At 61.6% G+C, this 25,150-nt stretch overlaps 2 protein-coding genes across 5 annotated transcripts; one reads left to right on the forward strand and one right to left on the reverse strand.

Moving 5' to 3' along the window:
* Positions 1-817: 817 nt before the first annotated feature.
* Positions 818-17,819, reverse strand: EZH1 (enhancer of zeste 1 polycomb repressive complex 2 subunit). Of its 4 annotated transcripts, XM_050911660.1 has the most exons (20): positions 17,811-17,819; positions 16,683-16,803; positions 15,951-16,079; positions 15,527-15,646; positions 14,327-14,447; positions 12,922-13,095; positions 11,912-12,014; positions 11,478-11,641; positions 10,550-10,641; positions 9,589-9,769; positions 8,481-8,677; positions 7,939-8,030; positions 7,314-7,354; positions 6,670-6,795; positions 5,429-5,607; positions 4,660-4,755; positions 4,176-4,257; positions 3,951-4,031; positions 3,459-3,547; positions 818-3,340 (listed from the first exon to the last, which is right to left on the reverse strand). In XM_050911660.1, exons 2-20 carry the CDS (start codon positions 16,797-16,799, stop codon positions 3,284-3,286), a joined length of 2,241 nt encoding a protein of 746 aa, XP_050767617.1. In that variant the 5' UTR covers positions 16,800-16,803; positions 17,811-17,819; the 3' UTR covers positions 818-3,283. The 4 variants fall into 4 exon arrangements, with proteins under 4 accessions (XP_050767617.1, XP_050767619.1, XP_050767618.1 ...); XM_050911662.1 differs by lacking the exon at positions 17,811-17,819 and having other exon boundaries at positions 818-3,344; positions 3,463-3,547; positions 15,978-16,079; positions 16,683-16,966; XM_050911661.1 differs by lacking the exon at positions 17,811-17,819 and having other exon boundaries at positions 818-3,344; positions 3,463-3,547; positions 16,683-16,966.
* A 4,256-nt stretch (positions 17,820-22,075) lies between these two features.
* On the forward strand, positions 22,076-25,125 carry RAMP2 (receptor activity modifying protein 2). The gene is made up of 4 exons (XM_050911831.1): positions 22,076-22,432; positions 23,542-23,652; positions 24,023-24,125; positions 24,591-25,125. The coding sequence occupies exons 1-4, from the start codon at positions 22,372-22,374 to the stop codon at positions 24,844-24,846; spliced, it is 531 nt and encodes a 176-aa protein (XP_050767788.1). The 5' UTR covers positions 22,076-22,371; the 3' UTR covers positions 24,847-25,125.
* Positions 25,126-25,150: the final 25 nt, after the last annotated feature.

Consider the following 25,150-nt stretch of genomic DNA (forward strand, 5'->3'; position numbering starts at 1 on the left):
GCATCGCGGGACCAAAGGGCCGAGCACACCTGAACTGCCAACACCCGCCTCCGGACCGGACTGCACTGCACTGACCGCCAGCTCCTCCCCGCGGCTGCCACCGACCCGGCCCCGGAGCGTGGCCGCGACCCGCCGAGCCCCAGCCCCGCTCGCCCCGGGCACGCCGGCAGCCCCCGCACCAGAGGCAGGCTGCTGCCTCCCACCAGCTGCCAAATCCTGCCCTGCCTCCGGCGAGGAGCCCCGGGGCCGGGCAGCCCACCCTCCCTTTCGCATGGGAGTGCACCGGGTGCACCCGGCTGCCGCCGCTGCCGCCCCGTTAGCGACGCCCGCGCGTAGATTACCCGCTGCTTTGCTCGCTTAGCCAGAGCCACGAAGGAAGCCATGCAATACCCAGCCTTGGGGCACAGCCCGGGGCGCGCCAAGCAATACCCTGCCCGTGCGGGCAACGGCCGCCGCTGCCGCGCATGATGCCACCGCACTTTGCTGAGATGCTGCTTTCATACGATCAGGTACAGATCCTTTCTACCATTTTTGTTGCTGGATATTCTACTACACTCTGATTTTTTTATTCTATCGGTTTGTATAAAAAACCAAACGGAAGCTCCTGTCGGGTGTTACGTTCCGCGTGTCGTGGTACGTGGTCTGTAGTTTGCTACTTCTCTGTACGAAGTGCCGGTCCTGCCGATTACCTCCAGCCCAGGGAAAGCTCCTGTTCACTTGCTGTGTTGTGGTAAGACGATGTTACAGAAATGCATTTATCTACCCAAAGGCCTAGCTCCACTGGGCACTTTATTTTTAAAAAACTTGTTTTGTTGAATGAGATGTGAAGATACTCAAATAAAGGCAGAATGACGGCGTTTGACACTCCCCAGCCTTCGCGCGCCTGGGCAGCAGCTCCTCTCCCCCCGCCATGGCTCAGCCTGCACCTGCGGGAAGGACTCCCAGAGCGGGATGCAGGATGTAGAGAGCTGGGGCTGGATGCAGCTCAGGGTAGCTGCTCCCCGGGGTAACAGAGGCCAGCAAGGTGCGGGAGGATGTTCGCTACCACTTTATTATGACAAAGGCTACAAGCCACATTATTTTTAAAGTGCATTATTATTCACCGTCAACAAACCACAGACACAAGCCTGGCGTAGTGCAGATATGGCCAAAGTGGCAGAGGACGCTGAGCTGAGAGCAGGCTCGGGGGGGGGGAGCCGGGCGGACGGAGGCGACAGGGAGCAGGGCTCAGGCAGGTGCCAGGGTACAAGTGCTGCTCCAGACAGACCCAAACCCCTCTGAGCCCCAGGAGGGCGTCACGGACAGCAGGAAGGACGGACGGAGGAACAGCCTCACCTGCCACAGGGGGAGGCTGGGAAAGGCATGGCACACAGCTGTGCCAGGGAGGGCTCGGCTCCCGGGGCAGACCCAGCACCTCTCTGCGTTCGTGGACCACACGGCTGGGACGGGGCTGCGCCTTGGGAGCCCCATGGTTCCCCAAAGATGCAGGGTGAGGGCCCCAGTGCTGTTCACCTCTGTGCGGTGCTCCCGGACAAACGCTGCCCACCCTCCGCGCCACTGCCCCCCTAAAGGGGGTGAGGGGCTCCGGCCCCCTCAGTGCCACATCAGGGCTCAGCCAGGCTCCTCGGGCCATCCCAGGAGCCCAGCGCTGGACGCTCGGCCAAGCACCCTCCAGCACCCAGCATCAGGCCAGGCAGTCGGCTGGCAGCATACGTGGCTCCTAGGAGACAGCCCCATCCTTCAGGTCACCCCAGGCCCTGCTCAGGGAAGAGCCCCCCATCCAGACTGCCCCATCCCAGGCCCGGAGCAACATCCCTGCAAAGGTGCTGCTGAGGAACAACAGCCGTCTGGGACCTCTGTGGTCCCTCCACCCCCAGAGCACTACACAGGGCCCGGCTGCCGGCTGAGAAGGATTAAAGTGCTTTTTTCTTTTTCTTTTTGCACTGGGTGCTAAGGCCAAACCTCACCCTGCTACAGAACATTTCCCCTTTATCCCCAGGGACAGAGACAGGACCAGAGCGTCAGAAACCCCTAGGCAGGTTTCTGAGGAGCCTTCCCCGGGTCACTGCAGGCAGCGGCAGGTCTGCTGCACCCTGTTCAAACCTCGGCACAGCAACATTCAACAACTCCTGTGCAACGAAAGGCTCTTGCCCCAAGGGGACCCGCTCTGCTGGCTGCTGAAGTCCCCGACACCTCCCACAGTGCCCGTGCCGCTCCCAAAGGGACTGTCCTGACAGAGGAGGGTGGAGGAACCAGCTCTGGTATCGCGTGGTCAGGAAGCGCCTGCCCAGAGCAGGGGGTGGCCGAGGCCCGTCTCCTGCTCTGGGTGCAGCCCAGCCGGTCAGCGGGAGTCCCCCCCCGGTGGTCCCAAAGTTGCCCAGCAGAAGCATCCACATGCCAGCCCCAGAAGGGCCACGCAGCAGAGCGCTGGGGACGGCCACGAGCCAACCAGCCACCCCACAGCCACGAGAAAATGCCACAGGCTGGAAGGGCTTCCTCAGGCTCACGGGTTCCCGCTGCTGCCGGACTCCTCTTGTGCTTGCAGCAGCAGCCCCGTAACATCGTCTCTAACCAGCTCAGTGGCGTCCCTACCCAAAGTGACTTTTTGCATAGTGCTGCTCTCCCCATCCCCAGGCATCGTGCCACGCCAACCACAGCCAGGTGGTCTCTGTCCCCCAGCCAGCCAGGGCAGAGGAGAAACAGAGCCTCAGCGACAGCAGCCTGGGGCCCAGGGACCACTGCAGCCATGTCTTATGGCTTCCAACCCTGTCGCTGTCCTCGTCAACAGGACAAAACAGGCAGCAAGAGGTAGCACCCGAGACCAGAGCCTATCCCAGGGGACAGGGCTGGAGGGGAGCACCAGCCCCTCTGCCCCCCAGCTGTGCCCCGGGTCTCGGTGCAGGCAGGACCTCGCTCGCTCTTATTCTTCCAGCAGTGGGCAGAAAATGGGAAGAGACTGAGAATTCGTGGCCGTCCCTCCTCCTACACCACAGCTTTCCTTCAAGCCCCAGCTGCCTTGGTCCACGGGCTCCCTCCAGCCCGGGAGACCACCCGCAGAGCAAGGCTCCAGAGCCTGCCCCAGCCCAGGGCTGGCAAAGCTGCTACCTGGGCAGCAGCCGCTCACACTCCTGCCCCGAGTCTCTCTCCGGGCGTCTGGATGGAAAGTAGCACTTGTGACACACACAGCAACGGGAACAGCAGCAGTCATGTCAGCGTGAAGCAAACATGGCATTGCTTACAAGGTGCAGCAGCAAGGTGTGCTGGGGACCGCCTCGCACAGAGCCTAGATGATATCTGTCTCCCTCTCTATGCCGACATACTTCAGGGCGTCTGCCTGGCTGTACCTACAAGACAGGAAAGTCACAGCTGCTGTAATGACCTCCCGCGCTCCCCACAAACGTGCGCACAGAAAGCGGGGTCAACCCTGCACCCCAGCCTCCAGCCGGCCGCTCCCCAAGGTACCTGTAATCAAAGAAAAGCTCCTCTCCCGCCTGGATGGCCCTCTTGGCAAAGATCCCTATCCGGTGGTCTCCATTCACCATCACGACTGCAACCAGAGAGACTAGGTCAGAGAACGTGCAGCTCCAGCTCAGGCCAGGAGGTCTCGCAGCACTTTTGCCCTGCCTGGCCACCAGCCAACCCCCGGGGCCACGGTACCCGAGCTCCTGCCTAGCAGGAACGGGGCGCTCCCGGGGGAGCTCCCAGCCGCTCTCTAGCGGGGACCTCTCCTTGCGAGGCCAGGGCCACCGCAGAGCTGAGCGGGGCCCTCACCAGCAGGAACGTGATTTGCTGCAGAGGGGAGGAGGCTTTGTCCAGGTCTTTGAAGTTCTGCTGCTCCCACAGGCTCAGGGTGACTTGGGACCCCAGAGAATCTGCTGCAATCCCAGAGCTGAGCAAGGACCCCAGAGAGCCATTCCCCACCGAGGTCTGACCGGGCAGGGATATCTTACCTTTGGCATAGCAATTGGGGTTCACCGAGTGATTGGCAAAGCGGATTTTATTTCCTTTGCGGGTGGCGTCAACAACAAAATCTATTAACAAAAAAAAAGAAAACTGTAGTGTAAAGACAGGCCCGCCACTCAGGCGACAGATGGGCTGAGACTGCCGGCCCGGCCACCAGCCCCCTGCCAGGAAGCCCAAGTCTCCTCCACCCCTCGAAGCCCCAGGCGAGTTACCGTTGTTGAGGTTGAAGAGGAAGCTGGACATGTACTTGTCATAGACCTTCCCTCGCCGGTCAGCCTCATCCTGTGAAATAAGCTGGAGAAGGAGAACACCTTGAGAGACTCGGCGCCCGAGGGCACAGCGATGATCGCTGCGAGGAGCGGCACTCGCCTACCTCCTGGAAACACCCTCCTGCCCTCCCACCCCAACGGGCAGGAGCTCACCAGGGCTCCCAGGGAGGGAGCAGAGACAAGAGCTGGGCTCCCAGGGAGCACCACACACAGAACACGCTCCTCCACAGTGGAGGGCCGAGAAGTACCGAGATGGGTCCCAAAATAGTACAAGATTCAATCTCTAAATCTGGTCAGAGCGAGCCCGTGGCCGAGCTGGGGAAGGCACACTGTCCCCGCTGGACCAGCAGCCAAAGGAAGCACTTCCACTAAACGCAGCCTCCCGAGCACACAGTACAGCAGCCCCAGCACGGGCAGAAGCACTGACCTCACCACAGTACTCAGAGATGAACTCATTCTTCTGCACAGATTCCTTGATGAAAGTCCCCCAGCCAGCAACATCCGATGGTGCCAGCAACAAATGCTGGAGCCAAGGTGAAAAGGAAACGGTTACGGTCGGCAGGCCCACCACCTCCCAGCACACAGATCACACCCTGTCCATCAGGCAGACCAGAAAGCAACAGCGAAGAGCTCTCCACCTCCCGGCACAGTTGCACACACCGGGGTTAGGGCAGTGCCCAGGAACAGCCGTGTTGTGCTGGCTGCCATGCTCCAAGTCCCAACATCACAGGGTCAAGGAGCAAAGGGGAGCCAGTGTCTCTCCAGCATCCCCTGGTTTAAGGTGACACACGGCTCCCTACAGACTTACACGTCATAGCACCATTAGGCTGGAGCTGCACATTACTTGACACCCGCTGATTTGCATCTTTCTCTGAATTTTTGTCTTTTTCACGTCCAATCCCTTGCCCTGACCAGCAGAATTCAGGACTAAACCTTTCTCTGGAGTCACTTTTTACGCTCCCTTGCTCTCACCCTTCCTCACGTAACTCCCGCCTCCCGATTTTCATATCCATAATCCATACTCCAGATTAAGTGCTACAGAAGCCTGGGGCAGAGCAGCTTCTCGTCCAGCCCTCCTCACTCAGGCAGCTGCGGGTGGCTCGCACACCCTCTCCCAGGCAGCCGGAGCTCTGTTTGTCAGCTCTACCCCAAGGCAGCCCCCTGCCAGCAGTCCAGAGCCATGCTGCTGCCAATACCTTTTTGAGACCTCGCTGGATGCTGCAGTTCTTGCAGGAGACCACCTTGCAGTCCCAGTGCTCCGAAGCCCCGCAGGTCAGGCAGAGGTCCGGATCGCACTCCCGCACGGCCAGGTAGCACGGGCACTGCTTGGTGTTGCACTGGGTTTTACAGCGGCAGCCTGGGAAGCGGTTCTGACCTGCAGCAACACAGCCCACGGTTTTGCACCGTGAGGTTTTTCAGAGAATAGAGGGGCCATGCAGTGTCCCTGCCCCACCGAAGCTCCTCCTGAGCCAGGTCTCGCCCTGGCAGGCCCTGGGCAGGTACAGAACTAAGCCTGTCTGTGACCAAGGGCCACGCTGCCTGCCCACCGCCCTGCTAACATAAGGAAGGTGCCTTTGTGCTAATAAAGAGCTCTGCATCCACTCTGCTCTGGGCAGCAGAGACAGGAGCCCCCAGCCCGCCTTCCTGCCCCCCGAAGCCACCAGGACAGCGCTCACTAAGAACACAACGAGACAAGGTGAACACGAGGCAGCCTGGGCACCCAGGAGCTGGAAGTAAATCACAGAAATACTCTGCGTGCACAGGAGCTTTGAGCACCGCTCACACCTAGCAGAGCACAGACCATGCACAGGGTCCTTCCCGTATGTGTGGCTGGAGATGCTGATCTGCCTCTTGGGACTAATTATGTGCAGTTTGAAAATAAACTACTTGGATAATATAAACATAACAGATCAGTACAGAGAATCTTGGAGCCTGAGTTGGCTCCCTGTCACCCTGTAGTCCTTCCAGCCCCAAGCTGTGTCATAACCCTTAACAAATCCACCCTCAGAAGCCCCACCAATGTGGGCAAGCGCGGTTATCTCCATTGAGAGCTGGGAACGGAAGCCCAGAGAGGAAAAATAACCGTGGCAGAGCAGTGACCCAACTCCCACCCTAACTGCTGGCCACACATCCTGCTCTCAGGGAACCAGCAGCATCACCCGTGGGTTGTTGATGCTGGATACAGACATGTGGACAAGCATTCTCTAACAAGAGCACGTATCTCAGCTGCTGAGAGTCATGGGGCAGCATGGAATAGTTTCCCTTTGGACTTCAGCAGACTGGTAATCAAACTGCTGCAGATGGACAGAGCAGTGAATGCAGGAATAAAGCAGGCATAAAGCAGGCCTCCAGCAAGTCCCAGCTCCGCACCCTCCCTCTGGTCTGTGTCAGGAGAGCTGGCTGCTTTCCTGCCCAATAGTCCTAGGTTTCTGCTTACAGTCGGGGTTGCACTGGCAGAACTTCTCACAGAAATTCTGAGTCATGATGCAAGGGCAGGAGCTGTCACAGGGATGCTCGGGGTGGTCACAGGGCTGGTAGTTGTACACCTGGGTAGGCGAATTATCTAGAACAAGAGGAGAAACGCCCGGATTAGAAGCTGCACATTGCAGAAACATTTAAAAGCAGGACGCCCAGGGCTCTGGAGCGGGAAGGTGCAAGCTCCCCGCTTGCCTGCAGAGGGCAGGGAGCCCAGCAGCACCCAGCACACAGCTCGCACAGACACACGGCTGCGATTGCCGGCACACGGCACACGTCTGCTCTGCACCCCACAGCCCATTTTACAGCGGGGCTGCACACAAAACCTCAGGCTCCCCTCTGGCTGGAGGAAGACCACGGCGCACGTACAGCCTCACAGAGAGCATCTGCACGGCGGCGATTCCCACGGCACAGCCGCAGCGGGGCCGGCCCGCGGCACCCCAAGGAGCCCGGCTGTGGGGAGCCGCTCCCCCTCTGCGCTGCTGCAGCTGCCGGGCTGGAGAGCAGGACGCGGCCGTCCCGCTGCGCGAGTCAGAGACGGAGAACTCGATCCCACGGGTGAGCGGCCACGCAAACCTGGCGTGACGCAGCCACAGCAAACGCTACCTTTCTTCAGCTGAATCTTCCTGCAGTGCGCAGCCCACAGCCTGGAAGAGAAGCAGAGAGGGTCTGAGGGGACACGCGAGCCCGTCAGGAAGAGCCGGCCGCGACTGCTCGGCACCGCCGGTCAGCACGGCAGCGGGAGACAGGCGATTCCAGCGAGTCTGGCAGCTTCGCACATTAATAACCATCAGCCGGCCATAAAGCGGAGAAAGATGAGAATGATGCAGCTACAGCAGAAGTTATTCAAGGCAAATGGTAGAGCCAGAATAATACTGGACACACTGGGATCAGCACACCGAAAGTAGATTATAAGTCAGGGAGCTGAGGCTAAGGCTGCTGTTAGGACAGCGGTACCGGCCCTCCCGCAGCAGTGCGGCACTGCAGCCAGGCACCGTGCTGCCCGCTCCTCCGGGGCTGAGCCCAGGGCCGCAGAGCCTGCCAGCCAGGGCAGCAGCACTGGGGAGACAGGCCAGGGGCCAGCGCCCAGCCAGCAGCACCAGCAGCCCTGTGCGACAGCGGGACGTGCACGCAGATGGGAGCCAGATGGGGATTACCGAGAATGCGTTGGCACAAAAAGCAGTGGATCTGGTTGCATTTTAAGAAAAAAACAAGCTTGTCCAACACTTGCCTGTGCTTCCTTTTCTTCTTCTGGGATGGATTCATTAATTCGTTTGTTGGCAGTTTTGTTATAAGTGATTCTTTCACTGCAAACTGAAAGACCTACCAAAGAATAGAAGCAAAAAGAAGAATAAAGTTCAGTGTACTCAAGTTGTTTTTATCTAAAGCATAAACAGAGAATGCAAGCCAGCACACACAGGGGGGCTCCCAGTCCTGGCGCCAGTAAGCGGGCAGTTCTGCCCCCAGTTTCACTGACCACGGGTGCCATTGCTTCTCTTGCCTGGGAAACAAGAGCGCCTGCCCTGCCAGTGTGCCCGGCCTCGGACAAGGCACTCTGGAGGAAGCTAACAGCACCGGGCGTGCGCACGGCTCGTTCTGCAAACAGCAGCACCACTGCAAAATAACAACACTGAACTCCACAAAGTGTTGATGCAACACATTCCTCGAGGCGATTTGTGGCAGAGAAGAACAAACAACAGGCAAGCAGCGGCCAAGGCCTCTCTCCTGCTGCTGGGCCAGGCGCTGCAGTGCCTGCCCTCTCCAGGCACCCACCTGCTTGCACGTCTTTGTTCCCAGCAGCCGGGCAATTGAGCAGAAGTTGTTGAAGTAGGTCCCATGGAAGACGCGGAAGAGCGACTCCTCGGCTCCCGTCCACTCGACGGGCTCCTGCGGCGTCTCCACCGCAAACAACTGGGAGGAGGCCGGGCTCAGCTTCTGCTTGGTGGGGGTCTGGCAGCGGGAGTTTGCCTCTGGCAGGAAAGGCAGACGTTAGGCCAAACACAACATGGGAGAACGCACACTCGCCATCACAGCTCCCAAGGGCAGCGGTCCCCCAGCAGTGCCTGACACCTTGCCTCGCCCCAGCCTCTACACCTCCCGGCACCTCTGCACCGCGTTCCCTGCCGCACGCTCCTGCCTCTAGCCAGGCAGCCCAGCGCCGGCTGGTACGGTGGCACTGGCCCCCTTGCAGCAAGGCAGCACCAGAGCCACCGTGCCACCTTCCCCTTCCAGGGCTGGCCCAGAGCCCCCTGACTAGGGCAGCAGCACCAGAGAGGCCCAAGGATGAGGAAGCCGCTCTCTCCTCTCCTGCCCGAGATGGGACCCAGACGTACAGGAGCCCTCTGCCCCGCAGAAGCTCATTCTGCCCCAGCCACCACCACTTCCCCCGGCATGGCAGGAGCAGCTTCATGCTTGTCTGCGGCACCGAGGAAGCGCTCACCCCTGGCAGGTCCACGGACAAGCCCCCCGCCTCGACAGCTCCTCGGCCACTGCCCTGTGCCGCAGCAGGGACACATGCACAGACCGGCGCTGCCCGGGCACTGCCCTGCCGGGGGCACTTGCCTCATGCACAGCCAGGCAAGGTGCTCAGAGCCAAGGGCTCCTGGCTTTGCAGGTCCCAGCAAAGGTCTCGCTTTGCCTGGCAACATTCCTCCTTCGGGGAGAGGACAGTGAATCCCACAACAGCAAGGGAAGAGCCTGGTGTCCCTCGTGTTTGTTTAAGCCCAGCTGGCAACACCGACTCTGTTTGCTAACTCCGAACTCCACATCCCTGTGCGGGACGCAGAGGCAAGCCAGGGAGAGCCCCAGCTGCGAGGAGCCGCATGTCCTTACTGCGCATACTGCCAGAGGGGAGTGAGGTGTCTCTGGGCTGGCATCCTACCCGAGGAGCTAGAGGCCCACTCGTTGCCCGTGTCTCGGTCGCTGTCGCCCTCCCTCGTCTCAGCGACGGCGGAAGCCGAGGTGTTGGAGCAGGAAGCGCCCACCACGTGGTGCCTCCGGCGGCGCCGGCCCGAGCACTTGGACCTGGGGTTGTGCAGCGCAGCAAACTCCTTGGCTCCTTCCTGCAATCAGAGCAGAAGACAAGGCGGGTGGCAGATGACCAGGGAACACAGAAAGGCTTCTCCACAGGCCCTGGGACAAGCCCTGCCCTGCCACCACCAAGAGAAGGCGGAAGACCCGTGCGTGGTCACTTCGGCAACTGCCAAGGCCCTGCCAGCTGCCCGCACTGCACGTTCCTGCTTTGCTTCCTTCGGCATCGCTGCCTGCTCAGAAGAGGCTCCCTGGCCCTGCCTTCCAGGCCGTTCTCCTGCCTCTTGCCCTGGCAATGAAGTTCTCCTGGCCTCTCCCTCTGCTCCAGCCCCGCAGCTCCCCGGGACACCCCGTATCTCAGCCAGCTGACCAGCTCCGACACCACCGAGCGCACCCACCCCCCTGCAGCCAGCTCTTCCGATCTGCAGCTCTCATCCCCGGTAACACAGCTAGGCTACGTTTCTGAAAGATCACTTTTAAAATAGTTCGAGCCTTCCCCACATATGCTAGATTTCTTCCCCAGCATTTTTAACCCAGGCTTCATTTTTCAAACGCTGCACTGAGTCCAGGGAAATCATTTGTCACCACAATTTCCCATCTGCTAGCTACGAAATTAGTCTTCGTTGGAGATTTGCTAAAATATGCACCTGGTAAGGTCTGCATTTGGATTCGTGCTCCCCTGAATCCAATGAGGATTAGAACTAATTCTGAAAAATCATCAAAGTTGTGAAAAGGACCCACAGAGTTCTGCAGAGCAGGGCTGCCCAGGCCACTTCTCTCGTGGTTTCAAAAGCAGCAACGCAGAAACATACCAGCCAGAGGAAACAGTCTGCTCCGCAAGGATCTGGCTCGATCTTGGTCTCTCTATTCTTTCGTTTGTACACATTAGGAGTAGCATGAAAAGCTGAAAAAATAATAGTTATCTTTACTATTAGCATCCTCCAAGAGTCTCCCCCCACGCTGCAAGGGACAGGGGCAGCACGAGCTCAACGAAGTAAGTGGGAGCCTGACGCAGTCAGCAAGAGTGCCCGAGCAGCTCTCCCAGCAGCGGGGAACGAGGCGGCAGGACCTCCTGGCCAGCCCTGCTCCAACCCAGGATGGGGACTCAGCAGCAGTGGGGGAACACTTGGGAAGGAGAGGCCATAGGAAAAAGATCTGCTTTCAGACTGAAACAAAAAGACCACATGATCTTAATATTATATCTTTTAATAAATAATTCACTGGAAAGAGTCCTGTGACTTAGACCTGGGAAACAGCAGGTCCAACAGCTAATCAGTATCCAAAAGGCTTTGGCAGGACAAACCGCAGGAACATGACTAAGATGAAGCTGTAAGTTCCAGTGAGGCAACAAAACACAGGGGCATGTCCAGACTTTGGAAGTGAAACATTCATGCCTTTCCCTGATGAGCTTCTGCAAAGCAAGAGTAACGTCTAGGCGCGGCAGTATTTCTGGCACAAACTGCCAGGAGGCTCGAACGCGGCGTGCTGAACAATGGTGAGAAAGAGGGGACGGCCACGCAGGTCGGTTTACCATCCGTTTGAGGAAATGAGTGGAGCCGTCTTTATAAAAGGCTTCTGGGCACCTGTCAGCTCCTAAGGCTCCACTGCAAACTCCGGGGAGGCACCACCCTCTAAAGACTGCAGCACAGACACTAAGCAAGGCGTACAGAGGTATGAAGCACTGAGGAAAAATGAGGAGAAAAGGGCTCTAGGGAAGCGTCCGGCCGAGACTGCACTTACGATGCAGAAAACAGTCGTATTTGAAGCAGCGGCGGCAGAAGAGGGTGTGGAAGGAGTGCAGGGACTGCTCCCGCTGGACCGACTTCGCGCACGGCCCGTCTATGTTGGGAGTGCACTGCGGCGGCAGCACGTTCGGGTCCGACACTTCCGTCAGCTCCCGGTACCTATTCGACAAACAGAAACACCCACAGATGCGCATGCTTTCCTAATCTGGGACATTTTACACGACTACATTACTATCTGGGCCAGTAGGACTCTGGCCCAGATATCGTGAGGCTAAACTAAAGCTTCTAACGCTCAAAAACCGCTCTGCTCTCGGTGCCTGCAGCCAACTGAGCTCTATTTTCTGGTCAGAGCACAGTGCTGTTTTCTGAAATACAGATTTCAATTATTGCTAAGAAAGGTAACAGACAACTTAAGTAGAGATCTTCTACCTCTCTTTCATATCATCTGGGAAGCCATATTCAGGAAACATAGAAGAAATAGCAGTGAATATCATGTCATTTGGAAACCGCTTCTTTGAACACTTCTTGTTACCTGAGAAAAAGAAGAGAGACAATTCCTCAGTTAAGCTGGACGCAAATATGTCTTCCCTTCTTCCACAGAGAGCGATTCCAGTAGGTGTTCAGGATCGTATTTTAAGAGACAGAAATGTAATCCCATATACTATGGATAAACCTTTTGTCCTGCAACTAGGCTAAGGCATTTCCAGATGCAGTACACTGCCACTTTCAGAGCAGCATAATGTATTGATGGAAGTATTAATGACTTCTTAAGGATTATTACTATTTATTTTTACCAAGACAGGATTTGCAGACAACGCGTTTCTACACCTATGAAAGGTCCTGGTATTTGTGCTACCCGTACCACTATAAACCAAAGACAAAACTACCAGTCAGCATTCCTAAGGTCATGCAGGACACATGAAAATCCCACAAACCAGAGCTTCCTCTATGCAACAAGAACTCCAGGTGGCACAGGAGAGGGAAGAGGAACACTAACACATGGAAAACGGGTCTGGAAGGGATTTGAAAAGCTCCACCTCCCTGGCCTACAGCAGAATCAGATCCACCTACAAACTTACTGACAGGCGCTTGCCAGACCGGCAGTTAAAACCTCCACGAGCAGAGATCCCACAGCCTCCTCAGATAATACCCCACTGCTTTGCTAATCTTACCATGAAATGGTTTTCCAGATGACTCATCCAAATTCTTCCTCACCACACTTTAAGCTGGTGACTGCTTATCCTGTCCACAGGGGACACTGAGAACCACCGATTTCCCTTCTGCTTTCGACTACTGCACCAGAACTTGCCAAGCTGGTCACTAGCCTTAGCGACACATTAATAACCAAGAGTGATGGCAGGAGAGCAGCGGCCAGCTACTCAGGCAGGGCAGGATGGAAGCGTGACCAACATAACCCCAATTTCTGTGGCCAAACCCACCTTCCGCTGCAATTCGCTTTCTTTTCCTTGTGACTGGCAGCTCCTCTTTCCCATCCTCCTGTTTAACCTCAGAATCATTGTGTCCTTCCTCTTCCTCGTCCGAGTACTGATTCAGGGCGTTCACTAACTCCAGGAACACAGCATCGCTGATGAGGACTGACCCTGAAATCATTTCTGAAACAGAGAGATGTCAGCCAGTTTGTGGGAATGCCATCATCTTTCATGCTCCTCATGGTGGTAAATCACAAGCCAGCCACATGACATTGTTAGCAACCAGAACCTTTCTCTCAATTTTGTAGGGATAGGTGGGATTTTAATGCTAGAGAGTCATAAGAGTGGTGTACTATTTTTAGCGATCTGAGGACAGGCCATACCAGAGAGTTTTCCACTGCCTTCCTCCCTCCAGGCAGAGTTTTATGATGGGGTAGGCAGCACTGCAGGGAAACACACCGGCTTTTCATTTCTGAAAAGATTGATTAAAGTCTCGGCTAACGTCACAAGCAAAATGAGGTTGCTGAGCTCCTCCTAACCTCTAGCACATTTTTCAGCATCCCAGAGCATGCCTGTGAACCCCGTGAACAAGAGCATCGGCTCCAGAGCACCCCAGGCCTAGAACGGAGCGGGATATCAAAAGGCAGGACTGTGTCCTTGCAAACTACAACAGCGGGCAAGTTCCTGTTTTTCTGCTCTAAGAGCTCCCACAGAAAAGCTGGTTACTGCTGCCACCTTGTCCTGGTTTTGGCTGGGATAGAGTTAATTTTCTTCTTAGTAGCGGTACAGTGGGTTTTGCATTTAGCGTGAGAATAATGTTGATAACACACCGATGTTTTAGTTGTTGCTAAGTAGCGCTTATCCTAAGTTAAGGACTTTTCAGTTTCCCATGCTCTGCTAGCAAGCAGGTACACAAGAAGCTGGGAGGGAGCGTGGCCAGGACAGCTGACCTGAACTAGCCAAAGGGATATTCCATACCATGGAACGTCATGCCCAGTATATAAACTGGGGGAGTTGGCTGGGAGGGGCAGATCGCTGCTGGGGCATCGGTCAGTGGGTGGTAAGCAATTGCATTGTGCATCACTGGTATTTTTTCCTTGGGTTTTATTTCTTTTTTTTTTTTTTGTTATATTCCTTTTCATTACTATTATCATTATATTTCATTATTATTATTGTTAGTATTATATTTTATTTTACTTCAGTTATTAAACCGTTCTTAACTCAACCCACGAGTTTTACTTTTTTCCCCCGATTCTCCTCCCCATCCCACTGGGACGCAGGGAGGAGTGAGCGAGTGGCTGCGTGGTGCTTAGCTGCTGGCTGGGGTTAAACCACGACACATCTTTTGACTTAAACACTTTGATATGTCATTTGCAAGAGACTGAATGGACAGTGCTGACTGCTCCCAGGTTACCTTCCTCTCCATGAACTTTCCCGTCATAGTTATTAATAAGTTCTTCAATGAAAGTTTCATCTTCTTCCTTCACCTCATCTCCCATGTAAGGGATATTGCACAGAACAGTTTCATCCTCCACCTGAAAAGAGATTAGATACAATTCAGAAAACCAGCGCTTGCTGATCCCCAGCCAGGCTGCGCGTCTGAGGCTGCTCCTGTCCGTTCAGACCCGCAGACAGCACAGCGCAAAGCAAAGGTTCAGCCTCCCCGGCCGCCGTTTCAGATGTCTCATCACTGACATTTCATTGTTATCCCACGCCAGCAGCATAACTCTGACCCCTGAAAGTGCAATTTGCTTTAAAAAAGAGGAGCAGTGCCTCCAAGGCTCACAGAAACTCAGAAACACACACGTTGCCAAAAATAACAAACAGCCAAAAAGTGTCAGAGAGATTGTGTTCAAGGCAGAGTAGAACTGGAACAGCGAAAGGCAAACCGGTAACTCACTCCCCAGAGGAACACAGCCAAAGCTGAGGAGCATTCTCGCGCTAACCACAGGAGCAAGGACACTGCACCTTCATTGCCATGGCACCACCGACCGACTCTTTGCATTACAGTCGCTGGTGTCACCCTGCTCCCCCGGCCGCTACAGGAGGCTTCAGAGAGCCCTGCGGGTTGCAGGAACACATCCACACCCCACACCAGGCAAAGAGCCAGGCCAGCCACAGACCACCTGGGTGTTTAACAAATAATCTTAACTATGCCACACCAAAATTGGCATTTAAATCACTCCCCTCACTGCTATGATAGAGGAACTAATCCTCGGTAGCATCCTTACGATGAGACCACCAGGGTAATCCAGTCACAAAGGAAAGGACCTGCCTAAGAAATAAAAGTCTTCATTTAAAAGGGAAGAAAAATCTTAAGAAAACAACAAAAAAGACCCCAAAACACATATTTACTCCTCGAATCCTGTGAAATAATGGTGACCCTATCAAGGGGCCAGGCATAAAGGAGAGACTAGCTGGGTAAGACAGCATGGATACAAGGCTGTTTTATGGGATTCAACAAAACAAGCAACTAAAACAATACCTTCCGTCATCGCTCAAGCAGACATCGCTTGAAACAAGTGGGTTGAAGAAGGCGCAATCACTCCATAACCACGTAACACTCACACACTAACCGCACCAAGACCTTGCACCCCAGAGCTTTCCTACGTACCATGAAATTCTGCTGAAGAGGGGACCAGGAGTACATAATGGGCACCAGCGCCACCGTGTTCAGGGTCCTCATGTACAGCGTCTGGCTTGGAAATCCCGGGAAAATGCTCTCAACAGTACACTGGAACAGGAGTAAAGAGAAGGGCAGTGAGGAAACCGCCCCGGGAGGCAGTCACAGCCAGAGGGCAATCGCACTTCAGGACAAACACAGTGAAGCCCCGCGTTCACTCTTCGGGGCTCCTTCACAGGAAAAGCCTTTGGGGGGCTTTTTTGCCCATTTCTGCATCCCAGAAGAGTGCGAGGCACAGCCTGACACTGACGTAGGACAGCACACACACAAAACGATCCCGTATCCCCACAGCTCCCTGCAAAGCCCTGGTTCTAGTCCACACTTGCTGCTGCTGTGCCCCTTTTGCTCTCCACACCTGTTTTAGGAACGGATGCCCGCTGACCGGCTTCATCAATTGCACCGGCTGGACTCGAAGCTTCTTCCAGTCTTCATTCAGAATTTGGGTCTTTTCATGAACCTTCGCAAAGTTGGCCACAAACAGAGCCTGAAATGAGAGAAAGCAGCACTCAACATTTAAGAAATCACGTTGAGAACACTAAAGCCCCTCCTGAGATTTTGTTTCAAGTATCAAAACGTATGCAAGGCAGAGCGTTTCAAATTGATGATACTCATGAGAAGGAGTTCTAATTAAACTCAGCATTGGTACAAAACTGTGCTGAAAATCTACCCAACAGCCAGCAGCTTTTGAGAACTCCTGATCCCAGCTGACCTCTTCTAAAATCCTGCCTGCCAAGGAGAGGAGCATCAGAGTAAGTCATCTGAAAGCCACCAGCACTGAGAGGGTTCCAGCAGGGACTTTAAAGTCCCCTTTAAAAAACAAGTGGAAATGAGTCCTCTTGCTGCAGTTATGCAAGCACTCGGGCAACGGACTTCTGTGTACAGCAGACGCTGACTGCACGGCTCGAGGCTCATAATGGAGCGTGAGGAGAAGTAGTATCTCTTCCAACTTACCCAGCTTGCAACTAAAACACAGCTTATCAATTCACAGGATGAAGCACCCATCCGATAGCTGCTCAAATACTATAAGCTAAAGCGAAGCATTTAGGAGACACCCTTGCAGCTAGAGCTACCATCGTTACATCTTTACCTTAGCTCCCATGTTCGCCTGAAACCTCTTGAGCTGCCGGAGACGCATATATTCAGACTTGACTTTTCTTTTCCAGTATATAATACACTTCGACGTTGGAGGAGTGGCGATTTCCATTTTTCTATAGGAGTAGAGAAAGAATAAATATCAAATAATGGAGAGCTTAATCCTGTAAACAAGCGCTACTAGAAAAAAAATCCCTGTGGATTTTAAATGCATCACAGACTTTAACTAGGAAAAAAACGCTGCGTAAATCTGCACTAATCCTCGTTACGGAACGACCACGGCACAAAGTGCGCTGGCAAGCCCGGGGAGCTCGGGGACGTCGGCCGCGGCAGGGAACGAAGCGTGCTGGCCGGGATCCGGCCGCTCCTGCCCCCCGGAACCCCCGCGCCCCCTCCGTGGGCAGAGCCTTCCCGCCTGCCCCGGGCAGCGGAACGGACCGCGGCCCGGGCGCCGCGCTGCACCCCCGAGAGGCCCCGGGGGGCTTTGCTGGGTTCCCCGCCCTCCCCGGGGACACGCCGCTGGAGAGCCGCGGGCCCGGCGGGGGCAGCGGCGGCTCCCGGCCCCCCCGGCCGGGCTGGGCGCGGGGCGCGGTGCACCCCCGGCCGGGCTCGGCCCCCGCGCCGAGCGCTGCTCCCCGCCGCCCGGCCCCGGGGCGCCCCGGGCTGCGCTGCGAGCCCGGCCGCGGACCGCGACGGCACCGGGGGCTCCCAACCGCCCCCCCCCCCCCCGCCCCCGCCACTCTGGCCGGGCCCGAGCGCCTCCCCGCGGGGCCGCACGGCTGCTGCGGCGGCAGCGCCGAGCACGGGCCCGCGCCGGGGGCCGCAGCCCGGCTGCGCCGGTGACACGCACCGGAGCGGGCCACGGCCGGCCGGCGCCGCTGCGCGGGGGAGCGGCTCCCGGCCCCGCCGCCCCGCGCGGCCGCTGCCCCAGGCGGCCGCGGCCCCCCGCAGGCCCCAGCCGGTACCACGGGGACCTCGCTGTCCCCCGGGAGCTGCCCCCCGGGAGCTGCCCCCCGGGGGCTCCCCGGACCCCGGCCTCCCGGGGCCCCCCGGCCCCGGCCCCGGCCCCGGCCCCGGCCCCGGCCCCCCCGCGCCGCCGGCCCGGGCCCCGCCCCGCACTCACTCCTCGGCCATCGCGCCGGGGGAGGCCGCGCGCCCCTGCGCAGCCGCGCCTGCGCCGCGCCCGGCCCCGCCCCGGCACGACCCCGCCCCCGCGCCCGGCCCCGCCCCCGACTCCGCCCCCGCGCCGCGGCCCCGCCCCGCTCCCGCGCCGCCGCCGCCGGTAGCGGTGGGGCCCGGGGCGCAGGCGGCTCCCCCGGCGGGGCGGGGAGCGCGGGCGGCGGGGCGCTCTGGGCCCGGGCGCGGCCCGGCGGCACCCGGGCGGGGCCCGCGGGGCGGGCCCGTTTCAGCCCAGAGAAGCCCCCCACCGGCCGCGGGGAACGGGCCGAGCCCGGCGGCTCCGAGCCCGGTGGCCAGCCCGGCCCGGTGCCCGCCCACGCTCGGCTGCACCCGGCCCCGTCTCCCCGCGGGCTCTCCGCGACACGACGCTGCTGCGGGCCCGGCCCGGTCCCGCGGGAAGCGCTTGGCGGGGCAGCGCCCGTCCCCGCCCCGGCTCTGCCGCCCTCCGGGCCCGGGGGGGAGCCTGGGCCGGCGGTGCCGCGCTCCGCGACGAGGCGCCCCGGCGGCCCCGGCTCCGGCGGCCCTCCTGGCCCCCGCCGCCGGGGCCGCAGAGCGGGCAGGGACGGCCCCGGCGCCCCGGGGGACGCGGGTGCCGCATCGCTGCGGGCCGATGGCGGGGCCGGTCTCCGCGGCCGGGCGGGCCCCGGGCTTCCTCCGGCGGCGCCGGGCAGGAAACGGCTGTTGGCGGCGGCCTTCCTGCTCCGGGGGCCCCGGCGGCGGGGAGCGGGCGGTGCTGGGTCCTGCCCCGGCGCGGGCCCCGTCCTTCCCCTCCGGCCCCGCCGCACGCCGCGGTGCGGAGCGCCGGCTGCCCCGGCCCCGCCGGACGGGGGGCTGGGGGCTGCCCCGGGGCGGCGGCGCCGCCGCCGCGACTCCGGGCGGTCCGGGATCCGGGGTGCCGCTTCCCGGCGGGGGGGAGCGGGGGGCAGGCGGCCCCGCCGGGGTGACCGCGGAGGACGAGCGGGGCCGGCCCGTGCCCGCAGCCCCGCAGCCCGCCCGGGCCCGCATCTGACGCCTTTGGAGCTTCGCTGAGTCAGGCGGGGCGGGAGCCCGGCGTCCCCCCGACCTTCCCGGGCATTGGCTCGGGAGCGGGCGGGCAGGGCCGGGCCGGGCCGGGGACCGGGATAAATCCCCGGGCGCAGCCCCAGCCCGGCCGCAGCGGTCCCGGCGGTGGGAGGATGCTCCTCGGGATGCGGCTCCTCTGCTGCCTGCTCCTTCCTCTGCTCCAGCGGGGTAAGGGCAGCCCGGACCCGCAGCCGCCGGGGCTGCTGCTGCACGGTGCGGCGTGGGGCTGGCAGCCGGGGGGCTGCACAGAGGTGCCCGGGGGGTCGGGCACAGGGTCTGGCTGGGCCATGAGTCCCCACAGGGTCCCTGGCCCGTTTCTCCCCTCCGTCCCAATGTGTCCGTGCTGGGTGGCAGCTCCCCTGGCCCCTCCTGGCCTCCCCTCGGAGGGTGCTCTGGGCAGGGTTTGCCACCCGCTGCCCTGCCCATGGGGTTGGTGTTTTGCTCAGAAACTGCCCTGCCCTGGTTGCAAAGGCCGAGGAAGAGCCAGGGGCCTCCTGCTCCCCTTCCCTCCCCTTGGCCCAGGTCACCTCTGCTGTGCTCAGCTTGGCCTGGGAGGAGGAGGGGTCTCTGGTGTGCTGGGACCACCCCAGCTCGTGCCCCAAAGCTGGCTGGGCACTGGGGCTGTCCCTGGTTGTGCAGCCCTGGCACCCCGTGTCTCCTTGCTGCAGGGCGCGGGGACGCCGATTATGGGGACCTCGAGGATGAAGGTAAGACACTGGTGCCATCATCCCAGCGTGGCTCTGGCCCCGGCTGCCGCAGCATTGCCGTGGCTGCAGGCTCTGCTGCTGGCGGAGGTGGTGTCTGCACCCCCGGGGGACAGTGCCCTCGCACGGTCCTGCGGGTCCTGCCAGTGCCGATGGCACCGTCTGTCCTTCCAGGTCACTACCTGTACCTGGACGAGGATGGTGAGTAGAGCTGCCCTCCCGCGATCCTGGCTGTCCTCCCCATCCACCCACAGACCTTGCTGGGCCCCGTGCGATCTGTGCTGGGGCTCACGAGAGCCCAGGTCCCGGCTTGGCTGAGCCCATGGGGTTGCCACAGCCACAGGCAGCCCCGGCAGCCCCGGCATGGGACCCCCAGGGCCACGTGTTGAACTCCTGCACGGCAGACGGCGTGCCTGGCCCATGCTGGGCAGAGCTGGGAGTGTTCCCCAGGGGTGACCCTAAACAGCCCCCCTGAAACTGGGCTTGGGGGGAGAGCTGGGGGCGGAGCGGCATCCCAGGGTCTGGCTGGTGCTCTGCAGGACCGCTGGAGGTGCTGGGGGGGCCGGCCCGCTGCCAGGACACCTACCGGGACTGGATCTCCCTCTACTGCTGGGCCCCCTTCCACGCCACCCTCATGGCCACCCCCGAGGGCAGCCGCTGCTGCTGGGAGCAGATCAGCAGGTGGGTCGGCGTCAGCCCCGGCGGTGCCGAATGGACGCTCAGAGCAGGGCCTTTGCGGGGCCACCACAGTGGATGTGTCCCCGTCCTGGCCGGCCGGCCTCACGCCGTCCCCTCTGCAGCACCTACAGCGAGCTCTCCAGCTGCACCCAACTGCTGGCCCAGCTGCTCTCCTGCCCATGGCCCGGCGCCGTCCTCGACACCTTCTTCCTGCAGGTCCACACTGAATACTTCACCAACTGCACGGGGGCCGGGCCCCCCAGGCTGGGCGGGCTGCCCCCCGGGCTGGCCGTGGCTGCGGCCGTAGGGCTCAGCTGCCTCGTGCCCCTTGCAGCCGCCCTCACGCTCAGCAGAGCCCGGAAAGGGGCTCAAACGCCAGCGGGCAGCTGCCTAGCCCCTGCCTGCCCCCATGCCTGCGAGGGGCCGGCAACAGCCCCCTTCCCTCCCAGCCCTGGGAACTAACGAGCGGGACAAGTGGGCCGAGGGTGAGGGGGACAGGGCAGAGCAAGGACAGGGGTCTGGGCTTCCCTGGGGATGGAGCGGGTCCCGTGGCACGGGGGGAGGCTGAGCCCGGGGCTCCAGATGCCTGCATCTGCCCTGGGGGGGGGGTAGCATTGGGAGAAGGGTCCCAGGCACCAGGGTCCTGACTCTGCATGGGCCGAGCCCCTTCCTCGGCACCCTGGGGTGGGGGCTGGCAGGGAGTGCCGGGGATGCCAGGCGGGGCGGGGGGAGCCCTGGGCCTTGGCTGGCAGCCACCGTCCCATCCCTGCCTGTCCCATCCCTGCCCGTCCCATCCCTGCCCGTCCCCTCCGGACGCCCCAGGAGGGGGGCGGCCGTCCCGCCCCGGGGCCGCGCTGAGATCATTGGGTGTCTCCCTGGCAGAGGCTCCCGCCGCCCAGCCGGAGGCTCCAGCGGCTCCAACAAAGAGCGGGACCAGGGGGCTCCAACCCTGCGGCCCCCAGAGCGCCAGGGCCTGATGGCTTCCAGATGCGTCCGCTCGCCCACGAAAGGTCCCGCGGTGCCCTGGAGCGGCGGCTGCCGCGGCCCGGGGAGGGTTGGGCGGCTCTGCCAGGACATTTGCCGGGGAGCGCGAAGCCCAGCGAGATCGTCTTTCCGCAGCAGGGAGGGTCCCTCTGAGCTGTGCTTCATCGTGCTCCGATTCACGCTCTGCGCGTCCCGCGGGCGGGCTGTTAAAGGGGAAGCTTTGGGCTCACTCTCTGCCCTGGGCCAGAGGTGAAATGAGCTTACCCGGCCTCAGCCCGGTCCTCGGGTGGGAACGCCGCAGACCTGCGGGGCTGGGGTCGTCCTCGGCGACGCTGCTCTGCGGGGGGATGCGGGCCCAGCAGGCGGGAGCTGCGCCAGGAGCGAGGGGCTCCGGCAGAGCCAGGCGGGCGCCGGGCTGGGCGGTGCGGGAGGAAGGCGTCGGGGCCAAGAACTGGCAATGTCAGCCAAGTCTCTGCCCTCTCCCCACCTCTCTGCCTGCATCGGCCTCGCACCCGCGGGCAGGTTGCGCCACTGCCCTTCCCTCCCCAGCTGCAGGCAGGGGCCAGGGGCCATGGGACCGGTGCTCGGGTGAGCCAGAAGCCACGGTGCTGGGGCCGTGGGTCCCCCCGCCACCCCCGCGCCCGGGCGGCAGCGCCTGTCCGGGGACATTACGCTTCTTCCCCGTCCACTCCCCCCGGCTGCCGGGCTGCCTGCCCTCCACGCAGGAGATGAGGGATTTCACAACCCAGCCCAGACAGGATTAAAGAGAAATACACAAGTAAACAAATAGCGGCCTCGTAAAACTGGACGTGCTGTGCGGGGAGCGGAGCCTCTGGGCCGCCGGGTGAGGCGCGGGCTGCCTGGGCGCCGGGGCGCGGGAGCGATGCCCGTGGGGGCCAGCACCGCGCTGCGCGGCGGCGGGGTCCCGCCGGGAGAGCCGCTTTAAAGCAGCGCTGAGCAATCTCATTTTTCACACGTCTCCTGTAGTCAAACTGCCCCTGTCAGAGGAAAGGAGTTGCTTCCTGTTATTTCCATTGAAATACTTGTCCCGGTCGTTAGCCGGCAGGCTTTTGCAGGATGGCACCGCGCGCGCAGACGGGCTCCGGCCGGCTCTCCCGAGGGCTCCTGCTGCTCTGGGGTAAGTGCGCCGGGGGTGGCCCCGGGGCCACGGCTGCCGGCGGCGGGAGGCTCCGCGCCTCGCACCACCCCGCACGCGGCCACTCTCCTGCGCGTGGGGCCCGGGGCCGGGGTCTCGGCTCAGCCCGGCCCACCGCCCACCCCGGCACGGGGCCCGCCTGGCAGCGCCGAGGGCGACCGGGGCGGCCGTCGCCTGCGTGGCCAGGGGCCGGTGGCAAGCGGGCAACGGGTGCTGCGGGGCGTCCCCCACCACGCTCATCTCCGATCTTTTTGCAAATGACCCACGAGCGCGGCCAGGGAGCCCTGTGAAGCCCTGGGCTGGGACAGGAGCCACAGCACTGCACGTGCCCAGGCAGAGAGGGGCTGGACGGGGCCGTCAGGGACAGAGACCAGGACAGGGTGGGCCGCCCTTGCCACAGCCACTGTGCGAGCCCGGGAGGACCCCGTGGCCAGTGCCCGGCCGTGCTGGAGCTCCCCATGAGCGGCCCAGGCAGGGCCCACCGGGGCGGTTCACCACGCAGCCATCATCGCTGCCCCACACCGCAGGCCCTCGGCCGCGGGCGGAAGATGGACAGGGCGGTTTCCTTGGGCCGTGGGGCTCCAGTGGGCCAGGCGGGACGTGCCCCACACCCATGGCGGGCTGTGCTGGGTGTGGGGCGGATGGCGGGCGGAGGGGCTCTCCGTCAGTGCCGCGCTGCAGCCAGCGCTTCCTCTTCCTGCCCCAGCTCCGTCCAGCTGCAGTGCAGCTGCCCAGGGCGATGGGACAGCCCCTGCGCCAGCTCCCCATGGGTGGGGGGCACAGCTCGCCCCCATGCTGTGACCCACAGCCCAGAGCCCACAGGCCCCAGACAGCCCCTCCGAGCGCTTGGGCAGCTGCCCGCAGCCTGGCTGGCCCCCTCCCCACAGACCCTGCCTGTACGGGGGGCTGGACACCCTGGCCCCAGCGCATGCGGGGCTCCGGGCAGCACGCTTCCCTGCACCCTGACTGCCGGCTCCAGCAGCCCCCAAGGGACGCCCGAAACCAGTTCCCCCCTGCAGACCCAGTCTCTGCCACGCGTGGAGCTCTGCTAGTGCCTGTCCACCGCTGACCCTGTCCACTCCCCTCCGCAGCACTCCTGGGGACTGGGCTCTGCCACACAGGCGCCGAGGCGGAGGGCTTCGGCCAGGATGCCAGGACGAGCCCGCCCGTGGCCATGTTCAACTGGACAGCCCAGCTTGTGGGTGAGTGCCGGGGCTCAGCGAGGGCCGGGCAGCACCGCAGGGCCAACGGTGCCCTAGCCGGGGCTGGCTCCGCTGCAGGGTGACCCCCCCTTTCCCCTGGCCACATGCTCTCTGTCCATCCCCAAAATAGCTGGCCTGTGCCACGGAGCCCTGCCGGTGCTGGCCACAGTGGGGGCAGCAGCCTGCCCTCCCGCCATGCTCCCGGGCATCGCCCCAGGGCTGCTGCGAGGTCTGGCCCCCCACCGTGCCCACGTCTTCCCTGCCAGCCTGGGCATGGGTCCAGGTGCCAGGTGTCACCTGGCAGCAGCCACGGGCAGGGACAGGTTCTGGCAGGGGTACGCTGCCCGCACTCAGTGCCTTTCCCCTGCAGAGGAGACCTACACCAACATCACGCAGAAGTGCTGGGAGTTCTTTGTCGACCTGATGAGGAACGTGACGGCGTCGGAGCTGTGTGAGTGGAAAGTCATCAGCAGGTACGGGGCAGTGGGACGGCCGGAGAGCCCTCCCGGGCAGCGCTGCAGGGGCGTGGGGGGGCAGTGGGCTCTGACTGGCTCTGGGGACGTCCCCGGCTGGGGAAGCCGCACGTGGGGACCCTTTGGTGGGGGCATTGCCTGTGGCCCCTCCATCCCCAGGGCCACATGAGTGGAGCAGGTCCCAAGACAGCGGAAAGTGTTTGATCGAGGCAGAGCCCCCGGGCCATGCTGATGGGCCACCAGCTCCTGGCCCGAGGGACCCAGGGCCACCTTCTGCTCCAGCAGCTCCCGCCTGCTGGTGCAGGCAGCGGGGTGCAGGGCAAGCCCTGGGCAGTCCGGAGGGGTGCTGCTGGGCCAGGGGGGGCTCGGGGCTGCCCGGTGGGTCCGTGCCTCCGGAGTCCCGCAGCCACCCCGTGCCCCCGCACACCCTTGTCCCCTCCCAGCACCCTGCGGCTCTCTCCCCAGGCCCTACAGCTTGCTGCAGGCCTGCCTGGAGGGCTGGGCCGACCACCTGCGCTACGGCTACCCCAACGCGCTGGCGGAGCAGTACATCTTCCAGAGCCACCACCGCTACTTCCACAACTGCACCCTGGAGCACCAGATCTACTTCGACCCGCCCGAGGATGTGCTGCTGGCCATGATCATCGCCCCCATCTGCCTCATCCCCTTCCTGGTCACCCTGGTCATCTGGCGCAGCAAGGACGGCAAGGCCCAGCCCTAGCACCGCTGCCCGGGCACCCGCAGCCGACCGCCGGCTGCCCTGCCCCGTGGCCTGCGGTGGGCAGAAAGTGGGCAGCGGCGGCCCTGCGGGTCCTGCGCCCGGGCGCTGCCCCACGCTTCCCGCCCCCCCGGGCTGCAGGGCCACCGCAGCCGTAACCTCCCGGGGTTACCGGCACACGCTGCCAGGGTGGCCGGTTCCCGCTGTGCCGCCGGCGGTGCCCTCCCCCGACCCCGCTCCACCGCCGGCCCCGCGGCTGGGGATTAAACGCTTCTTCCCCCACGCGTGGCGCTGGTTCTTCCGCCGC

This window comes from Gymnogyps californianus, chromosome 28 (genome assembly GCF_018139145.2).
Source record: "Gymnogyps californianus isolate 813 chromosome 28, ASM1813914v2, whole genome shotgun sequence".
Classification (NCBI taxonomy): domain Eukaryota; kingdom Metazoa; phylum Chordata; class Aves; order Accipitriformes; family Cathartidae; genus Gymnogyps; species Gymnogyps californianus.